Source organism: Pelophylax lessonae, assembly GCF_965119305.1.
Source record: "Pelophylax lessonae genome assembly, chromosome: 1".
Classification (NCBI taxonomy): Eukaryota; Metazoa; Chordata; class Amphibia; order Anura; family Ranidae; genus Pelophylax; species Pelophylax lessonae.
Window position 1 is genome coordinate 310,916,039 of NC_138768.1, and position 20,075 is coordinate 310,936,113.

Consider the following 20,075-nt stretch of genomic DNA (forward strand, 5'->3'; position numbering starts at 1 on the left):
CTGATCTCTGCTAGATTATCCCTAAAAAAAAAAAAAAGAGTAAAACATGCTGCACCCTGGTGATCTTTGATCTCTTCTATTTTGGTTAGGTACAGTGGATATAGTAAAGAATTTCCCCCCTCCCCTTTAAAATCACACTTTGTTGCTGCAGCAGTCTGACATGAAGACAGGCACAGTTTTTATTTTATTCAGCTGTATTTATTCAGTGCAACTTATAACCTCCAAGTGAAATCTAACACCAACATGTCAGAAAAAAAAATCAATTCAAAAACAGAATTACTGGGTTGGAAAAAGGATCAACCCTTATTTCAGTATTTTGTTGAACCACCTTTTGCTTTAATTTAGTCTTTAGTGTTTTGGGAGAGGTCTCTACCAACTTTGCAAATCAAGACTTTACAATGTTTCCCAACTCTTCTTTGCAGAATTGCTTAAGTTCAATTAACTTTGATGGTGACCATTTGTGGACTGCAATTCAAGTAATTCCACAGATTTTCAATGGGATTTAAGTCTGGGCTCTGATTAGGTTATACAACAGTGGTTCTCAACTCCTGTCCTCAGGGCCCACTAACAGGCCCGATTTTAATTATTACCTTGGGAAGATGCAGACTAGAATACTGCAATCACTGAGCAGCAAATTATATCACCTGTGGTGTATTTCAGTTATCTTGCAAACCTGACCTGTTAGTGGGTCCTGAGGACAAGAGTTGAGAACCACTGCCATACAAGGACATTCACCTTTTTGTCCTTCAACCACTGTGTGGTCATTTTTGCTTTGTGCCTTGGGGCATTGTCATGTTGGAAGGTAAACCTTCTTCCCTTTGAAAAATTTCTGGCAGAGGGCAGCAGATTTTCCTCAAGAATTTGACAGTATTTTGTCCCATTCAATTTTTTTTCTTCTATCCTGTCAAGTGCTCCAGTCCGTGTTGCAGAGAAACACCCCCATAACAGGATTTTACCACCTCCATGCTTTACTGTAGGAATATAGTTATTTGGATGGTGATCTGTATTGAATTTCCGCCAGACATATAGATTGGTGTTGAGGCTACATGATTCCATTTTAGTCTCATCTGACCATACCCCTTTTTCCATGTGGCCTCAATCTTCAAGGTGCACTTTGGCAAAGCTCAGCTGTGACTGCATGTGGTCCTTCTTGAGGAGTGTCTTTTTTTTATCCCTCATGCAAGCCACATTTGTGGAGTATTTGAGATATTGTTGTCACATGCACACAATGACCACTCTTTGTCATAATTTGTGCAACTGCTTCAGAGTGCCTCTTGGTAGCCTCTCTGACCAGTTGCCTTCTGGCTCTTTAATCCAGTTTGGAGCGACGTTCTGATCCAGGGAGGATCTGTGTTGTACTAAATACTTTCCACTACTTTAACAATATACTTCACTGTGCTTCAAGGCATTGCTAAAGCCTTTTACTTTTTTAATCCATTTTCTGACTTTTGCCAGTCTACAACTTTATCCAGGAGATCTTTTGACTGTGCCTTGCCACCCATAGTGTATTGTTTGCTTCAGTTGCACTAACCAGGACTGAAATGCTCCAGGAAAGCTCTCTTCATGCTGAGCTAATCAAAATCAGATCACATCTGATCACAGTTTAAAGTCAAATGGCATTGTGTGCCATTGAGAAGGTGATTAGCTACACTTGATTGAGTTTGCAAGTCATTTTTCCAAGTCCGTGATTCCGTTTTTTTTTTCTTTCTTGTTTTATTTTACATGTTGGTGTTCTATCTTTCACTTGGATGTTATAAGTTGCAAAACTGTCTGTCCTAATTTCAGGCTGCAAAGCAACAACATATGATTATTTTAACCACTTAAGCCCCGGAAGATTTTACCCCCTTCTTGACCAGGCCCTATTTTGCGATTCGGCACTGTGTGACTTTAACGGACAATTGCGCGGTCGTGCGACGCTGTACCAAAATGAAATCGACGTCCTTTTTTTTTTCCACAAACAGAGCTTTCATTTGGTGGTATTTGATCACCTGTGCGATTTTTACTTTTTATAAACAAAAAAAAGCGACAATTTTGAAAAAATTATATTTTTCACATTTTTTTATATGAAATTCCCCCAAAAAAATGTAAAAATCTAAATTTTTTAACATTTTTGGCCAATTTGTTTTCTGCTTCATATGTTTGGTAAAAAAAAATCGCAATAAGCGTATTTTGATTGGTTTGCGCAAAAGTTATTGCGTTTACTAACTAAGGGAAAGATTTCTGTCATTTTTGGTGTTTTTTTTTTAACGAGTAATGGCGGTGATTTTTCTTTTTTGCGGGACTGCGACATTGCGGCGGACAGATCGGACCCTTGACTGACATTTTTGACACTTTTGGGGGTACCAGTGACATTACTACAGTAATCAGTGCTATACATATGCACTGTTACTGTAAAAATGACACTGGCAGGGAAGGGGTTAACTTTATTGGAGAGGCAGGGGTTAAATGTGTCCCTAGGGGCGTGTTTCTAACTGTAAAGGGGTGTGGATTTTCGTGTAACCACAGAGATATACGATCCTACATAGCAGGACCGTATGATCTCTGCAGTTAAACAAGGGAGAATGACAGGCAGTTTTGTTTACATTAGCCGCCTGCCTTTCTTCCTCTGCACTGGACGATCGCGAGTGACCGGCGGACATCGGGTCCGCCGGTCACACGCGCGGACTTGTTAGGGAAAGAGCGGGGGCGGGAGCGCGCCTCCGGCGGTGCGCGCTCGCCCCCTAGAGGCTCAGAGGCTAGTGACGTAGTCCTACGTCACTTTCCATGTACGGGGCTGACCGCCACAGTAAATAGTCGTGCGGCAGTCGGCAAGCAGTTAAAGTGAGGTCATTCTTTTCTATATCCACTGTAGATCTTCACCTCTTTATGGTTGCCTACCCTCCATTTAGCAGCTTGTAAACAAACAGCAGGAGCTGTTAGCTATTCAGAAAAGGATCACAACCCAGCTTCAGAATCTCTATTATGATTTTTATTTTCTTTGTTTTTTAGTTTGAATTGCCCAGCAGTACCCGTAGTTTGTTTTAAAACAAATGTACTGCTTGTTAAGAATATGTAATATTTGTATAGCCATAACTTGAGCACAAGTTCACTTTTATTAAACTTTCTGTCTACTAAAAAGAGAGAAGTCACTGGCCTCTTATACTTGCATCTGACAAGCTATCCTTTTTTGATAGCAGAAGTGTTATCAATCCTGTTTAATTTTTCAGGCAAAATTTTAAATCCAGCTGAGAAAGAGGGATTTCCTCATTGACTGTGGAAAACCTGCAGCTGCGGGAACACTGATCAACAGAGATGTTTTCAGAGTGACCACTCAGGAGCAGAGGGGGAAAAAAAGGGCGTCAATTTCATTTCAATGACGGGTAGTGCACACACAGCTCCCCCCTTTCCTAAATTGCCTGCCAGAACATCGCTTTGCTGCACAAGCCTTGTCCAAGACAGCCGTATGTAGTACCTGGCTAGTGCTATTTTCTGGGTTTCTGTGAATAAAAGACTTTTTCTCTATCGTTCATCAACAGACGCAGCTCCTTCTAGTCAGAGACTATAGGGTTATGCTCCTCCTATAAGGAATAGGCACTAGGCAGGAACAAAGATTAACCACACCTATGGGGGCTGCCCCTGCAGGCATAACCCCACACACCCTGCTATCCTCAAGCAGTTTGTTTCTGCCTAGTTTAAGGAACAGGACCTTGCTTCCTGCTGGTACTTCGGTCTTAGCTATTATGGGAACGTTTTTGTTAATTTGTAATTTTTTTTTTTATTTTCACTAGTTAGTTCCTGAGGACCAAGATCCAGAGGAACTACAATCAACAGCCGGCTGAGGTTTCGCACTGGATAATCTAGATCCTTAAGCTCTCCCAGCCTGGCCAGTGAGCGTGAGCAGGTTATAGTCCAGAACTAAACTAGGCCTTGCCACAACAGTACCCCGTCGGATGGGGACAAGCCTGCGAGCGGACCGTCTCGCTGGGACGCACACGACCTGGAACACGCTGAGTCACAGCTTCCCCTTGGCTGACAGCACCCCCATCCCAGGCGGGAGGTGATCTGTTTCAGAATGGCGCCCACCTGGTACCGTAGTATGGTGAGTAAATTGTCCCCCGAAAAAACTCCTGTCAGTCTGGGGGCAGACATGGGTCTTTCCCTGGAATAGTCAGACCTTAGGGGCTCCCTCGGTTCCCCTGGCACCTCGGAGGACTTGTCCTGTGTACCCATCAGCATTCTTCTACCCCCTAGCAGGTTTTTTGGATGGTGTTGACCACGGACACCAGCTTATCGGGCTGGGGGGTGCTGGGGAAGATCCGTTTCCAGGGTACTTCGACAATGGAAGAGTCAAAACTACCGATTAAATGTTTTAGTGCTCAGAGCAATAAAGCTTTGTCTGAGCCATTGGGCGACTTGTCTGCAAGATTGTCCGGTTCAGATTCAATCAGACAATGGCACAGCTGTGGCTTACATCAATCACCAGGCGGGCACCAAGAGTGTCTTGGCAGCCAAGGAGGTGGCTGAGATTCTGACCTGGGCGGAAACATTTATTCCAGCCCTCTCTGCTGTACACATTCCAGGTGTGGAGAACTGGCAAGCAGATTACCTGAGTCGTCAGGTGATGGCTCAAGGGGAGTGGTCCCTGACACCGGAGGTGTTTCATCTCCTGTGTGTTCGGTGGGGGACTCCCGAGGTCGATCTGTTTGCTTCTCGGCTCAACAAGAAGGTTCAGAGATTCGTAGCCAGATCTCGAGATTCTCTGGCCGACGCCACAGACGCTCTGTAGGCCCCTTGGGGTCAGTATCGGCTAATTTATGCCTTTCCTCCCTTGAAACTCCAGCCGAGGCTTCAGCGCAGGATAGAGGTGGAAGAGATTCCGGTCATTCTGGTGGCCCTGGACTGGCCTCGCTGTTCTTGGTTTGCAGACCTAGTAAGGTTGGTCGCCGATGCTCCTTGGAGACTTTCTATCAGAGCAGATCTGCCTGTCTCAAGGTCCGATCTTCCATCCTGGTTTACAGTCGCTGGCTTTAATGGGATGGCTGCTGAAAGACAGGTGTTGAGAGATAGAGGACATTCTGACTGTGATTCTTAAGCTATTGAAGGCTAGGCTAAGTCGACTTCCAGGAAGATATATCATTTTACGTGGAAATTGTATATTTCATGGTTTGACTCACTGAAGGTGTACCCTCGCTTGTTTTCGATAGCTAGGGTCTTGGCCTTTCTGTAGAAAGGAGTTGAACAGTGGTTGGCTTTGGGTACTATCAAAGGCCAAGTGTCTGCTTTGGCTATATATTTCCAACACCTATAGCTACGCATGCCTTGATTCGTACCTTTATACTGGGAGTGCACCGTATGGCTCTTCTGAGAAGGTCCCCGCTACTGCTGTGGGATCTCAGTTTGGCATAATCTGTTCTTCAAAAGCCTCCTTTTGAGAACATTTGGGAGATTTCTCTGCTTTTGTTGTCCCAGAAGGTTTCCTCTGTTGGTGGCTATCACTTCCGCTAGCAGAGTATCTGAATTGGCGGCGTTGTCCTGCCGCTCACCTTATCTGGTGATACATAGAGATAAAGTGGTACTTCGACCTAATCAGTCGTTTCTTTCTAAGGTTGTTTCTGATTTTCATCTGAATGAAGACATTGTGTTGCCTTCACTCTGCCCTAAGCCCAAACATTCTAAGGAATTTGCGTTGCACTCTTTTTGGATTTGGTTCGGGCGATCAGGGTCTATCTGGAGACCACTGAGTCTTTTAGAAAATCAGACGCTCTTTTTATCTTTACTGAAGGATCTCGTAAGGGATTGGCTGCGTCTACAGCGACCATATCCAGATGGATCAGGCAGACGGTAGTTCAGGCTTATTAACTGAAGGGCCAGGTTCCTCGTTTTCCGGTGAAGGCGCATTCTACAAGAGCACTGAGTGCCTCTTGGGCTTTTCGCCATCAGGCGTGGGTGCTGCAAGTTTGCAAGGTGGCAAATTGGTCGTCTGTGCATAAGTTTACAAAATTCTACAAAGTAGATGTGCTGGCATTTTCGGAGCTCCAGTTGTTCCTGTTGAGCTTCATGTTACCTGGTTGGCTAAGTTTAGCCTTTGGGGAGTTACATTTCTGTTTGCGTTGTCTTCTCATCCCTCATGAATATACTGCTTTGGGACATCCCTTTAGTCTCTGACTAGATGGAGCTGCGTCTGTCGATGAACAATAGAGAAAACTTGATTTTTGTAAGAACTTACCGTAAAATTGGGGATTTTTCTATTCTAAACACTGCTTGCAACTAAACTGTTCGATGATGGGGTGTGTGGGGTTATGCCTGCAGGGACAGCCCCCATAGGTGTGGTTAGGCTTTTTTTCCTGCCTAATGCCTATTCCTGATAAAAGGAGCTTAACCCTATAGTTTCTGACTAGAAGGAGCTGCGTCTGTCGATGAACTTCAGAGAAAATGATTTTACGGTAAGTTCTTACAAAAATCCAGTTTTCAGCATCCCCCCCCCCCCCCCCCCCAAAGACAATGTAAATATATTTAAGGGTTCAGGGTGGGTATTGGCTACAGCTATCAATTACCGAAAAAGATTTTGTTTACCTTGTATTGCTCAAATTAGAATGGGGACAAGTGCGTCAGGGCCCACCCACCCCCCCCCCCTCTAGTGGTTGTTGCTGCTACTGTATATATTCTGCCAACTCTATATCACAGTAAACACTGTGCAATTTTGCTTGTTTTATCAAAGAACCCCTTTTCATAAATCGTTACCTTCTGACCTTCATAGACTTTATCATTTTTAGAAACCTGAAATTTTAGTAAAATCTCTACTTGTTTGTATTTACTGTAAATCTTCTTTTCTGTGTTTCATTTAATATCTGTCTTTCATAGGTCTAATCACCTTTTCACAGGACTATGTAGCAAATGAGTTGACACAAAACTTCTTCACAATCACACAAAAGATACAGAAAAAAGTAACAGGGACCCGCCATGTCACTGAGCCCTCTGAAATGTTCCCAGTCTTGCCCGGGTCCCATTTGCTCCTGAACAACCCCGCATTGGAGTTTATAAAATATGTTTGTGAGGTGAGTCAATGTAATTTGGGTATACAGTTACAACTGCTATAGTTACTTCTCCTGGATGGCAAGGCGTTAATCATGATACATTAACTGTGGCTAAGAAGCATGTTCTGCATTTATCTTTTAAAATGTTGCATTCATTTGATCAATGTATTTATTTCCTGCACATCTGTACATATTTTAATGATCATTTAGACATTTTATAGAAAATTTGTGCTTACATGGCAAAATACCACAATTAAATAAGCAAACACAATAGTTTATTCATAGTACACAATAAATCTGCTAATAAACTAACCCTAGGTTTATGACATTTTTTACAGGTTCTTTCTTTGGATTCGAATATAACCAACCAGGTCAACAAGCTGAAGAGAGATCTCTTGCGGTTAATTGACGTAGGGGAGTTCTCTGAAGATGCACAATTTAGGGATCCTTGTCGCTCTTACATCCTTCCTGAAATCATTTGCCGGAACTGTAATTTTTGCCGTGACCTTGACTTGTGCAAAGATCCTTTACTCAGTCAGGTTTGTCCAAGGATTGGAAATTTGATTTCTTTTTATATTGCACTGCCAGTAAGCTTTTAAATATTGGTTATCCTTCCTCAACACAGGATGGGTCTGTGCTGCCACAGTGGGTCTGTTCAAACTGCCAGGCTGAGTATGACTCTGACAACATTGAGATGTCACTGGTGGAGGCTCTGCAAAAGAAGATGATGGCTTTCATGTTGCAGGATTTGGTAAGCTATACACATTTATTTGGTTCGTCAGTGTCACCAATTCTTAGTTCTAAACGGAAACAATGCTAAAGGGCTTAGTAGGGTGAGTTGATGTAATATGTCAATGCACTATTCCCAACGCACACGTTCCTCTAGAAATGGCTGTGCGTATAAGTGGGTGCTGAAGCAACCACCAGCTGGAACCGTGTCTAGTCCAAGCAAGAAAATCTTAACAGCACACCAAGGATTTCCAAAACGAGTCCAAAGCTTTATTCAGCAATCACATCCTTACAGCAACGTTTCGAAGCCACGCAGGACCACTTCATCAGGTATGTGACGTCACATGCCTGATGGAGTCCTGCTTGGCTCTGAAATGTTGCTATGTGCTGTAACGATTGCTGAATAAAGCTTTGGACTCATTCTGGAGAAACTTGGTGTGCTGGTGACATTCTTTCTTTGATGTAATATGTAACACATCCATGTCCCAGTTACATTGATATGTGGAATTTAAAGTCTCAACTTGTGCGCTTGTTTTACTCGTTGTCCAGTGCTTTCCCTGGATGTGTGATATTGCACAAACTATTTTACAGGCCCAACATCAGAGAGAGGTGCAAGCCAAAATGCTTAAGTCTATGAACTAGCATTTTGTGGCTGACTGTGCTATATACAAAATATACACAATTTTGTAAAATTCCATATTTAAAATGATTTCATACTATCCTGCATGCCCAGACCAAACAGAGCTGTAGAATGCACACAGTATTAGGGATTGACCGATTATCGGTAAATATCAAGGTCCGATATGCACTTTTCCCGATGTATCTGAATCGGCCCCAGAGGTTACCGATACCGCCGATATTTCAGGAAAGTGCTTGTACCGTAGTGATGCCTGCAGCTAGAGGCATCACCCCGGTACCAGCGCCCATAGCCGACGGCCAGCTGTCTTGTAATGACAACCGAAGCTGCTCGGCTGTCATTACAAGGAGCGGTAGGGGACATCCCCCCCCCCCTCCCGCCACCGGGAGACCCGGGCAACCAGCCTGCATGGCCCCCGAAGACCCGATCAAAGCCGCATTTGGCTCTGATCGGGTCTCCATGCAAAAACCCAGAAGTGATGTCATGAGTGACAGCATTCAGACATGCCAAACTTGGCGTTTGAATGCTTTTAAGTGCAGAGGAGGGGTTTGGGGTCTTTTAGACCCCCAGATCCCTCCACAAGAGTACCTGTCAAGAAAAAAAATATATATATTTTTTTAAATGTATGTAGCAGGTTTTCCAGGCATTGGGCCTGATGTGGGTCTGCCATTGTTACCGGTTACGTCTCCAGCCCATGTGAGCTGCGACCCTGGGTGTGAGAACTGAGACATTGACAACTCCGGCATCTTTGTTTTGTGGTTTTATTGTAGATAAAGGGGATAGGAGAAGGGGAATGAGTGGGATACTCCTTTAGGCTTAACTAGATACAATTTGGGACTTTATCTGGAAAATGTCTGTTAGCACTGCCTTGACGCCAGCTGACGCTTAGAACACACTGTAACTTGACAGAAGTGCTGAATCCTCGACTCTAGGTCCAGAAGTCTCAGGACTGTGGAGCATAGAAATACTGACACTGCTGCAATGCAAAGTCTCTGACCACTCTCTCCAGCCTGGCACTGGCTGAAGGTAGCTTGCTGTGAATTACTGTATAGCTGCAACTCTCAACTGATACTCTGTACAATTCAGGGCCCAAACCGCAGGCGCCCCTTTACACTTTAAGCTCTTCAGGGTCCACTGACTATGTACTTCAGGGTCCTCAACCTAGGTACCCCCTTTACAGCTAGCTGACACTGGATCCCAGAACCTCCTCCGGAGTGGTCTCCCCTAACTCTTCAGGCAGACCCCCAGGGGCAATCCTCAGTACTCACGACCTGTGTAGGCTTTCCTGAGACTGGACCTCTCTTGCTCTCCGCTGGTTCTCGGCACACCGGATCCCCTCAGCTCAACTCAGCTCTCTCTCTGGATTCTCAGGCAACACCCTGTTACATCTACTTCCTAAGACAGGAGGAGAGACAGCCGTTCTCTCCCTCCAGGGACTCTGCTCCCACCAAAGACACCGTGTCACGCACTTCCCCCTAACTTATATCCACTCCCAGAATCCTTTGCAGCATATTCTGCCTTCTGGGGTAGTTACAAGCTTGGATGTGCCCCCTGATTGGGTTTCCTCCACTGCCCTATCAGAAGCCTCTAATAAAGCTGGTGGGGAGACTCCCCTCTCAGGAGACACACTTGGAATCCATGACAACCTACCTAGCAAAAAGAAACACGGCCCTGCTGTTTGGCAGACAAGGCCACTATGCATTTACCTAGCACCTACCTATAGGGTGCTACATGTACATAAATATCGGCGCATATCGGCCAATACCGATATGCATTGGCCAAAGTATCGGTATTGGCAACAAAAAAACGATATCGGTCGATCACTACACTGTAGGCTGCACCCACCTTCTCCACTGGTCATTTAGCAGTTCCTTCAGTCACTAGGGGTAGTAAAAGTAGTACTACAGAAGATCTGGCAGAGAGGCATTTTAGGCTACATTCACACCTGAGCGTAGCATTTTTGCGCGTTTTTAATCGCAATTTTGCTGCGATTTTTACCACGATTTTTATCGCGATTTTACAGGCGTTTTTTGTGCAGGCGTTTTTAGATTGAATAGAAACCAATGGAAAAAGCCTGTAATCTGCCCAAAAAGAAGCTCATGTACTTTTTTGAGCGTTGGGCGTTTTGCTTACAGCGTCAAAACGCTCAGATGTGAACAGGGGCCATTGAAATGAATAGGATTTGTCTTGTTGGGCGTTTTGAGAGCTGATCCTAGAGCAGAAAAACTCCCCAAAAATGCCCCAAAACGCCTACATGTGAACGGAGCCTAAATGTATCCAGAAGAGAGTGTAATAAATGTAATTAAAACCTGAACACACACTGATTCTTTAGGTGCATTGGTGCTACAGTTCCCAGCAAGTTCTGCTAAATCAAAACAGCAAGGTTCCAACCCTCCAAATGCTTTCCTCGTATGCTGGAATCAGTGCGGACTTGTTTCATCTCCACATATAGCTCAGCATAATCCAAAGGAAAAGCCACAAATGGTTGTTGTCTTCACAGGCAGAACTTTAATCAGCCGACAAGCATCAGCACATGGTCCCTCCCTCACATCTTAAAACATGCTCTGTGGTGAACATTTGTTTTGAATGGCATTCTGACATACTATAACGCATGTAAACATTCATGCAGCAGTGCACCATGAATGTGTTCATCCAGCAGAAGTTTTTTATAGAGAGGAAGATCTGGACCAGGGATGACAAGGAGTGGGAAGAACAGTTAGGAACACTACTGGTCAACCTATTGTGTCTATAATTTTGTCTGCAGGAGAGTATTTTATTCTATTGTCATTTACAAGAGATCTACTGAAGATGGAATTTTAAAACACTGCCATCTGCCCGTTCAGCACCTCCCTAGCAAGGAATACTCACTGATTTATGCTCCCTTGCTATCTGCTTGCAGTCACCAGCTCTAAGAAAGTTCCAGTGCTGAAGTTTAAAGCCCATCTTCAGGATAATGTTAACTCCCCTATTTCTTGTACAATGTTCCTTTAGATTTACCAAAACCATATAATATGAGCTCAAACCTAAACACTTTCAGTTTGTATGCAGCCCACTATAGCTGAGGACACACTGCAGATCAGAGCTCAGACATATAAATGGTAATCTATTGTGCATTGCTATTGGTAGTCACATTGAACCAGATTTGTTCTATAATGTTGAAGTTTCAATTCTTATCCAAGCTAGTTTAGCTCTCCATATTTAGAGCTTCAAAGAATTTGTCAAGGTACGTGGATTGATTTTAGAGAGAGATAGCGGTGTCTTATGATCCCTTTTCTTTTGTATGCCAAAGAGGCTACGGAGTCTGTAAGCGAACTTCTGAAGCAAGATAACTAACCAAATAAGTTCCTTGCTGGACCTTTCTCTCGACATCTATTTTAACCAATTGCTAACAGCACTATAGCCAAAAGATGGCTACAGCGGGGGGGCACCCAGATCTGGGAAAGTGTCCGAAGATGTCCTCCCAGAACCCTGCCCCTCCCCGTGCTCCTTCTACGGCACGCATCGGGTGCAGACTGTAACCGATGTTTCCTTCGGACACAGCTGATCACAGGTCGGGCAAAGGGCCAAAAACAGCTATGTGATCGGCTGTATCCAATCACATCTTATCACATGTAAACAGACTTGCTGGTTATCAGTATTACTTTCCTCCGACGCTGTGTCTGTGGGAGGAAAGGAGAGCCCTTAACCGCCAAGCCTGCCAGGATATTTTTACTGATAATCAGTAAAAACTTTATTTTGTTTATTTTCACAATTTTTGGTCTTTTTTTTGTATAGCAAAAAATGAAAAACAGTGCTAAATAAATACCACCAAAAGGAAGCTCTATCTGTCTCTAAAAAAATAAACATTTCATATGGGTACTGTGTTGCATGATTATTTGTGTTTTAAAGTGTGAGAGCACTGAAAGCTGGAAATTGGCCTGGTCAGGAAGGGGGTAAAAGTGCCTGATAGGTAAGTGGTTAAGTACACGGGTAACTCCTACAGTCAGAATCATGGCAGTGCCATGGTACCACCTGTATCCCACTTAGTAGCTAACCTGTACATGGGGCAGTTGAAAATGAGCCTTTGTTTTCTGCTACATATGTTTGGTAAAAAAAAAAATCGCAAAAAGCGTATTTTGAGTAATGGCGGCGATCTGCGATTTTTTATTTTTTATTTTTTTTTTTTATTTTTTTTTTTTGCGGGACTGCGACATTGCGGCGGACAGATCGGACCCTTGACTGACAATTTTGACACTTTTGGGGGTACCAGTGACATTACTACAGTAATCAGTGCTATACATATGCACTGTTACTGTAAAAATGACACTGGCAATGAAGGGGTTAACTTTATTTGAGAAGGAGGGGTTAAGTGTGTCCCTAGGGGCGTGCTTCTAACTGTGATTGGATGTGGCTTTTCATGTAACAGCAGAGATCTACGGTCCTACATAGTAGGACCGTATGATCTTTGCTGTTACACAAGGGAGAATGACAGGCGGCTTTGTTTACATTAGCCGCCTGCCTTTCTCCCAGTGTAACCGACGATCGCGAGTGAGCTGTGGACATCGGGTCCGCTGCTCACGCGCGGGGGGGGGGGGGGGGTCCGTGAGCGAGTGGGAGCTCGCATCAGGCGGCACTCGCTCACTCCCTAGAGCCTCACAGGCTAGCGACGTAGTACTCGTCGATTTGCCTGTGAGGGGCTGACTGCCGCAGTAAATATACTGTGGGCGGTCGGCAAGTGGTTAATCCACTGCTGTTGTCCCATTGAGATGTACTCCACATGATACTATAATTGGTTGGATGACAGCACTGTGAGGTCCCTCAAATACTTTAAAAAAACTCTAATGTGTATAATTATTCCCACATTAAAAAAGTGCTCAAGTACTGTGTTCCAAAAATTAAAAAAATAGTGTTTCAGTCGCAAAAAAGTGCTAACATATTGTATACATGAAAATTGAAAATTCAACAATTTAAATGCTTATAGTTTTATATATACAGTTGTGCTCATACTGTAAGTTTACATACCCTGGCAGAATTTACGATTTCTTGGCCATTTTTCAGAGAATATGAATGATAACACAAAAACTTTTCTTTCACTTATGGTTAGTGTTTGGTTAAAGCCATTCATAATCAACCAACTGTATTTACTCTTGATAAATCATATTGACTACAGAAACTACCCAAATGACCCTGATCAAAAGTTTACAATACCGTGTATTGCCCCCTTTAATATCAATGACAGCTTTTAAATCTTTTGTGGCATTTGTGGATGGGGCTTTTTATCTTCGCAGATGGTAAAGCTGCCCATTCTTCCTGGCAAAAAGCCTCCAGTTCCTGTATATTCTTGGGCTGTCTTGCATGAACTGCACATTTGGGATCTCCCCAGAGTGGCTCAATGATATTGAGGTCAGGAGTCTGAGATGGCCACTCCAGAACCTTCACTTTATTCTGCTGTAGCCAATGACAGGTCGACTTGGCCTTGTGTTTAAGATCATTGTCATGTTGGAATGTCCAAGTACCTCCCATGCGTAGCTTCCGGTCTGATGAATGCAAATTTCTATATCGCTCATTGACAGACGTAGTCTTCTTGATTCTCAAGAGCTGGGTTATGTTGTCTCCGCAGGAGTAGGACTAGGCAGAAAGACAAAACGTTCTGGCTCCACCTTAGGGGCAGTCCCTGAGGGTATATCCTCCCTCTCTCTGCTACAGGGAATCAGTTTTTTTCTGTCTAGTCAGGAGTAAGGACCTAAGTTCCTTGCTGGGATCTTTTGGTCCTGGCAAGATTTTTTTCTTTAGAAAAAGACATTTTTTAGGTAGTTTTTCTCCAGTGTTTTTTTCCTGTGAGATCTTCAAGCAAAAACGCCGGACTGGGCGACACTTGTGGTCACCCCAGCCGGCCTACGAGCGCGCGCAGACCATTGCATTGCGCTTGGTCGGCCGCGACACATTCAAGTAAGTATGCGGGGCCGGGCGACGGGCTGGATGTTGAGATCCAGTGGTCACCCCGGTTTCTGCCTACGAGCGCGTGCAGACCAGAGCTCCGCGCTGGGTCGGCCGCGACGGAGTCCCAGTGGAGGGACTGACCTTGCGAGTTAAAAGTCTCGCTCGGACGCCAGGAACCAGAGAGTCGAGGCGTCCGGAGTGGTCCACAACCCCCCACCCCGGTGGAGAGGGTATTGTGAAGAGAGGGTGCCTGTCGGTTTGGTATGGTGAGTAAAACGTTCCCTTTTTTCTTTCCTCGTTATGAGGCAGTATGAATTATGGGCCCCTCCATACATGGTCAGTATATATCTGACACTAAAAAGTCCCCCTTGTAAATACAGTATGTGTTTGTGGGAAGTGGACTTGGTTTGAGAGCTAACACTCTACCCAGCAGACTGTAACATTACAGCAGACATAGGAGGTATAATCCTACCTTATTTGTAGTGTATCTCCTGTAGATCCATATATCGCCACTTAGCAGAGATGCAGGTGGATGTGCTGGGAAAACTATTTCGGCGGTCCGCCGCCATTTTGCCGTAGACCAAGTGCATGTATGTCCTCAGGTCACGTCGGCCGCCATGTTTTTGGAGTCTTATGTCTCTTGTATGGGGGCGGCCATGTTTCATGAGCCCAGCTACCTCGTGGAGAGCTGGGAACGCCGGAAGGCGTACACAGGGGGCGGAGCCACGTCCTTCTACCCGGGAAAAAGCAACAGCTCCTTCCAGTCTGTAAAAGACAGACGCTGACTGCAGTTGGTTGGAAACTTCACTGCATCGGTTGGTGAGCCTTGGGGGTCCCTCTCTCTCTCTGTGGGGATCGAGAAGCAGGTACTCTGAGGGGCGCTATTGCGCTAGGGGGAGACACATAAAAAAAAAAAAAAAAAAAGTTTTTTTGTGTTTTCTGGCAAAGGTGTCCTGAATTAACATGGACCCTGCCACTCGTGTATCTCCTCCGGATCCCCTCGAGGGGTCTGCAGGATCCTCCAGCACCCCACTGACGATTGAATCATTGTCAGCTATTATGGAAACTTTTGTGTCCCGGGTGGAAGTGGCTTGTCAGGGACAGGGCGCAAGAAAGCGACCCCCGCCTAACCCCTTATTATCTGAAACCTCGGATTCAGACTCTGAGCCTATTTCTGCAGTTGCAGGTACTTCATCTGGGATTGGTGTCTCGGGTACTGTCTCTTCAGACAGCGAGGAGGATGTTTCGGCATCAGCCATAGCCAGAGAGGAAGCGTTGGTAAACGCACTCATTGTATCTGTTCAAGAAACCTTAAGATTACAGGGTATTCCGTCGGAAATAGCTGAAACTGAAATCCCTTTTGGGACTAAAAAAACGCATCAAAGTGGCGAAGGTTTTTCCATTGCCCAAATGTTTTGGCAATCCAATCGAAGAAGAATGGCGTCTGCCAAAACGCACTTTTACTATTTCTAAACGCATTAACAGGCGTTATCCGTTTGAGGAAACCCTCATTAAGAAATGGACAGAACCACCTGTGGTGGATTCACCAATTGCTAGATTGAATAAAGCCACGGTTATTCCTTTAGAAGACGCTCCGTCTTTTAAAGATCCAGTGGATCGCAAGATAGAAGCTATGTCTCGCACCATGTTTTCCTTGATTGGATCAGCTTTCAGACCTATAATAGCTATTGGTCTGGTTTCGCAGGCTGTAACTGAATGGACCAAGTGGTTACGCCGGGACTTAGAAGAGGTCCCTCAGGCGGTATCAGATTTGTTGGAACAAATGATACAGGGGTTACAGTTTGTGTGTGATGCGGCGTTAGACGCCACTCCATTATTGGCGCGAGCATCAGTCTCAGCAGTGGTTCTCAGGCGTACACTGTGGCTAAAAGGTTGGTTAGCCGACCAAGGTTCCAAAAAAGCATTGGCTAATATCCCCTTTTTAGGAGAGCGTCTATTTGGAGCCAACTTAGATGAGATCATTAAGGATCTCACGGGTGGAAAGAGCACCTTTTTACCGCAAAATTTTAAAGGTAAAGGAACTCGTCAAAGACGAGGGCCTTCTTTTTCTGCTCACAAGAGGTTTTTTCGTCCCGCGGGTGAAAAAATTAAGTCCTCCAAAGCTCCTTCAGGAGGCGTCAGGGGTCGTTGGTCGGGCAAGCAAAAGCCCGCCCCCTCCAGACCTGAAGATAAACCGTCCAAAGCCTGAAGGTGCGCCCCCACCCATAACTGGGGTGGGGGGACGTCTTCGCCGGTTCCCGGATCCATGGCTTTCCAGAATCCCGGAAAAGTGGGTTTGCGAAGTCATAAGGTCAGGGTACAAGATCCAGTTTCGATCTCTCCCACCGGCGCGATTCTTCCCTTCCAATATTCGACTATCCCCGGATCGTTTAGAAGATCTGCGGAGAGCAGTCACAGATTTACTACAACAAGGAGTGGTAGTCCACGTTCCTTGGACAGAACGGTTTCAAGGGTTTTATTCAAACCTATTTACAATACCCAGGAAAGAGGGCAAAGTGCGTCCAATTCTGGACTTAAGGGCACTCAATTCTTTTGTCAACATAAGAAGATTCAGAATGGAGTCCATTCGCACAGTAGCAGCCTTCCTGCATCCAGGGGATGTCCTAGCGTCCATAGACATCAAGGACGCATATCTTCACATTCCCATTTTCGCAGGACATCAGCGGTTTCTACGCTTTTCCGTAGAAGAGAACCACTATCAATTTGTGGCGTTACCTTTCGGTCTCGCCACGGCTCCTCGGGTCTTCACGAAGGTGTTGGCCCCAATGTTGGCACTACTGCGCCAAAGAGGCATATCGATTCTTGGTTACCTAGACGATCTTCTGCTTCATGCAGAGTCTCCTCAGACCTTGCTACAAAACATAGAAATTACTATGATTTCTTTACAGGAATTCGGGTGGCTGGTGAACCAGCAAAAATCATTTCTGGTTCCCACCCAGAGGCTCGAATATCTGGGTCTAATTCTAGACACAGTCAAGTCAAGAGTTTTCCTTCCGGTAGGGAAACTCCGAAAGATTCAATCAGCAGTCCAGTTGTTACTGTCCAACAGCTGGTCTTCCCTTCGGACTTGCATGAGGGTTCTGGGGTTGATGGTGGCTTCCTTCGAAGCAGTCCCATTTGCCCAGTCCCATACCCGAATTCTTCAGCAAGAGATTCTTCTCAGATGGAATCGGAATCGGGAATCCCTGGACAATCAGATCCGATTGAGCAAACAGACCAGAGAGTCTCTGGTCTGGTGGCTTCGGTCTCCGATGCTCAGCCAGGGAAAGTCATTTCTGCCAATATATTGGACGATAGTGACCACGGATGCCAGTCTATCCGGATGGGGAGGAATTCTCGGTCAGTTATCTGTCCAGGGACTTTGGTCCCCGGAAGAATCCAGGTTACCGATAAATGTATTGGAACTGAGAGCGATCAGACTTTGTCTGATTCACTGGACCGAGCAGCTCCAGGGCAGCCCGGTTCGGATCCAGTCGGACAATGCCACGGCCGTGGCTTATGTCAATCACCAGGGGGGCACCAAGAGTGTCCGAGCGGCCAAAGAAGTGGCTTGCATTCTTCGCTGGGCGGAACGATTTGTTCCAGCTATCTCTGCGGTGTTCATTCCGGGGGTGGAGAATTGGCAGGCAGATTATCTCAGCCGTCAGACTCTGGATCAGGGGGAATGGTCCCTCCATCCAGACGTTTTCCACCAGTTGTGCCTACGGTGGGGCACCCCGGATGTGGATCTGTTGGCATCACGATTCAACAGGAAAGTACAGAGATTCGTGGCTCGCTCCCGCGATCCTCTAGCAGAGACCGCAGACGCACTGATCGCCCCGTGGGGGCAATACCAGCTAATGTATGCCTTCTCTCCTCTCGCGTTACTGCCAAGACTTCTTCGCAGGATAGAGGAGGAAGGAATTCCAGTAATTCTGGTAGCTCCGGACTGGCCTCGTCGAGCTTGGTACGCCGACGTGGTCAGACTGGTGGCGGACGTCCCGTGGAGACTTCCTCTCAGGGAGGACCTACTGTCTCAGGGACCGATCTTCCATCCTGCTTTACGATCGCTGGCTTTAACGGCCTGGCTATTGAGACCCAGGTGCTGAAGGACAAGGGATTGTCAGCTTCAGTTATTCCTACTCTAGTTGAAGCAAGGAAAGCGACTTCCAGAAAGATTTATCATCGTACATGGAAGTCCTACATTGCATGGTGTGAACCTCTGGGGTTCCGTCCACGGTCTTATTCGATTAGTCGAATATTAGCTTTTCTGCAACAAGGGGTTGAGCAGAAACTGGCCTTGAGTACTATCAAGGGTCAGGTCTCAGCATTAGCTATCTTCTTTCAGAAGCCTTTGGCTACTCATTCCTTGGTGCGGAATTTCATCCAGGGGGTGCAACATCTGGCTCCGCCAGTGCGCGCGCCATTACCACCCTGGGATCTTAATTTAGTGTTGTCGGTTCTTCAGAAACCTCCCTTTGAAGATATTAGGGAGATTCCTCTACCTACGTTGTCCCAGAAGGTGGCCTTCTTGGTGGCTATTACTTCTGCACGCAGGGTGTCAGAACTGGCCGCATTATCTTGTCGTTCACCATATCTGGTGGTTCATAGAGATAAGGTGGTTCTTCGTCCGAATCCATCCTTCCTACCAAAAGTGGTTTCAGAATTTCATCTGAATGAAGAAATTGTATTACCTTCCCTGTGTCCTAAGCCCAGTCATCCTCGGGAGTTTACTTTACACTCCTTGGATGTGGTCCGGGCGATCAGGGTATACTTGAAAACGACAGACTCGTTTCGCAAGACGGATTCACTTTTTGTGATCCCGGATGGACCCAAAAAGGGGTTGCCTGCATCTGCCGCGACCATTTCCAGATGGATCAGACAGACGGTGGTACAGGCTTATTCTATTAAGGGTCGGGAGCCCCCGTTCCCTGTTAAGGCGCACTCCACTCGGGCGCTTAGTGCGTCATGGGCCTTTCGCCATCAGGCGTCAGTGGTCCAGGTGTGCAAGGCGGCTACCTGGTCGTCGGTGCATACCTTTACAAAACATTATAAAGTTGATGTAATGGCATCATCTGATGCCGTGTTTGTCCGCAAGGTTTTGCAGGCCGCCATTTGAGGAGACCAGTGGTCTGCCTCGAGGGTTTTTTCCGTTGGAAAATTTTCTTTTGAGTCTCATTCTTTGTTTATCATGAGCCTTTAAAACTTCTAGTTTGGCACCGGTTGGGCCTTCTAGATTGGATTTGATTTTTGTCAATCCCACCCCTCATTTGTGGCACTGCTTCTGGATGTCCCAGCTCTTGAGAATCAAGAAGACTACGTCTGTCAATGAGCGATAGAGAAAAATGGATTTTTGTAAGATCTTACCGTAAAATCCTTTTCTCTTAAGCTCATTGACAGACGTAGTACCCGCCCCTCTATCATTGAGTTGGGTTGGGTTAAATTCTCTGTTACTGCTTTAGAACAGAACTGATTCCCTGTAGCAGAGAGAGGGAGGATATACCCTCAGGGACTGCCCCTAAGGTGGAGCCAGAACGTTTTGTCTTTCTGCCTAGTCCTACTCCTGCGGAGACAACATAACCCAGCTCTTGAGAATCAAGAAGACTACGTCTGTCAATGAGCTTAAGAGAAAAGGATTTTACGGTAAGATCTTACAAAAATCCATTTTTTCCTCCAGTAAAACCTACTGCATTCATCTTGCCATCAATTCTGACCAAATTTCCTGTGCCTTTGTAGCTCACACATCCCCCAAAACATCAGCGATCCACCTCCATGTT

The 20,075-nt window shown here is 45.6% G+C and overlaps 1 protein-coding gene across 1 annotated transcript in view; it reads left to right on the top strand.

The window, feature by feature from the left end:
- POLE (DNA polymerase epsilon, catalytic subunit) overlaps nucleotides 1–20,075 on the top strand; it is a 169,566-nt gene that overhangs the window by 143,478 nt on the left and 6,013 nt on the right. Inside the window, exons 45-47 of the mRNA XM_082243081.1 lie at nucleotides 6,841–7,034; nucleotides 7,352–7,552; nucleotides 7,639–7,764. Of these exons, the coding sequence (XP_082099207.1) occupies nucleotides 6,841–7,034; nucleotides 7,352–7,552; nucleotides 7,639–7,764 (521 nt within the window). The remainder of the gene's footprint in view (nucleotides 1–6,840; nucleotides 7,035–7,351; nucleotides 7,553–7,638; nucleotides 7,765–20,075) is intronic.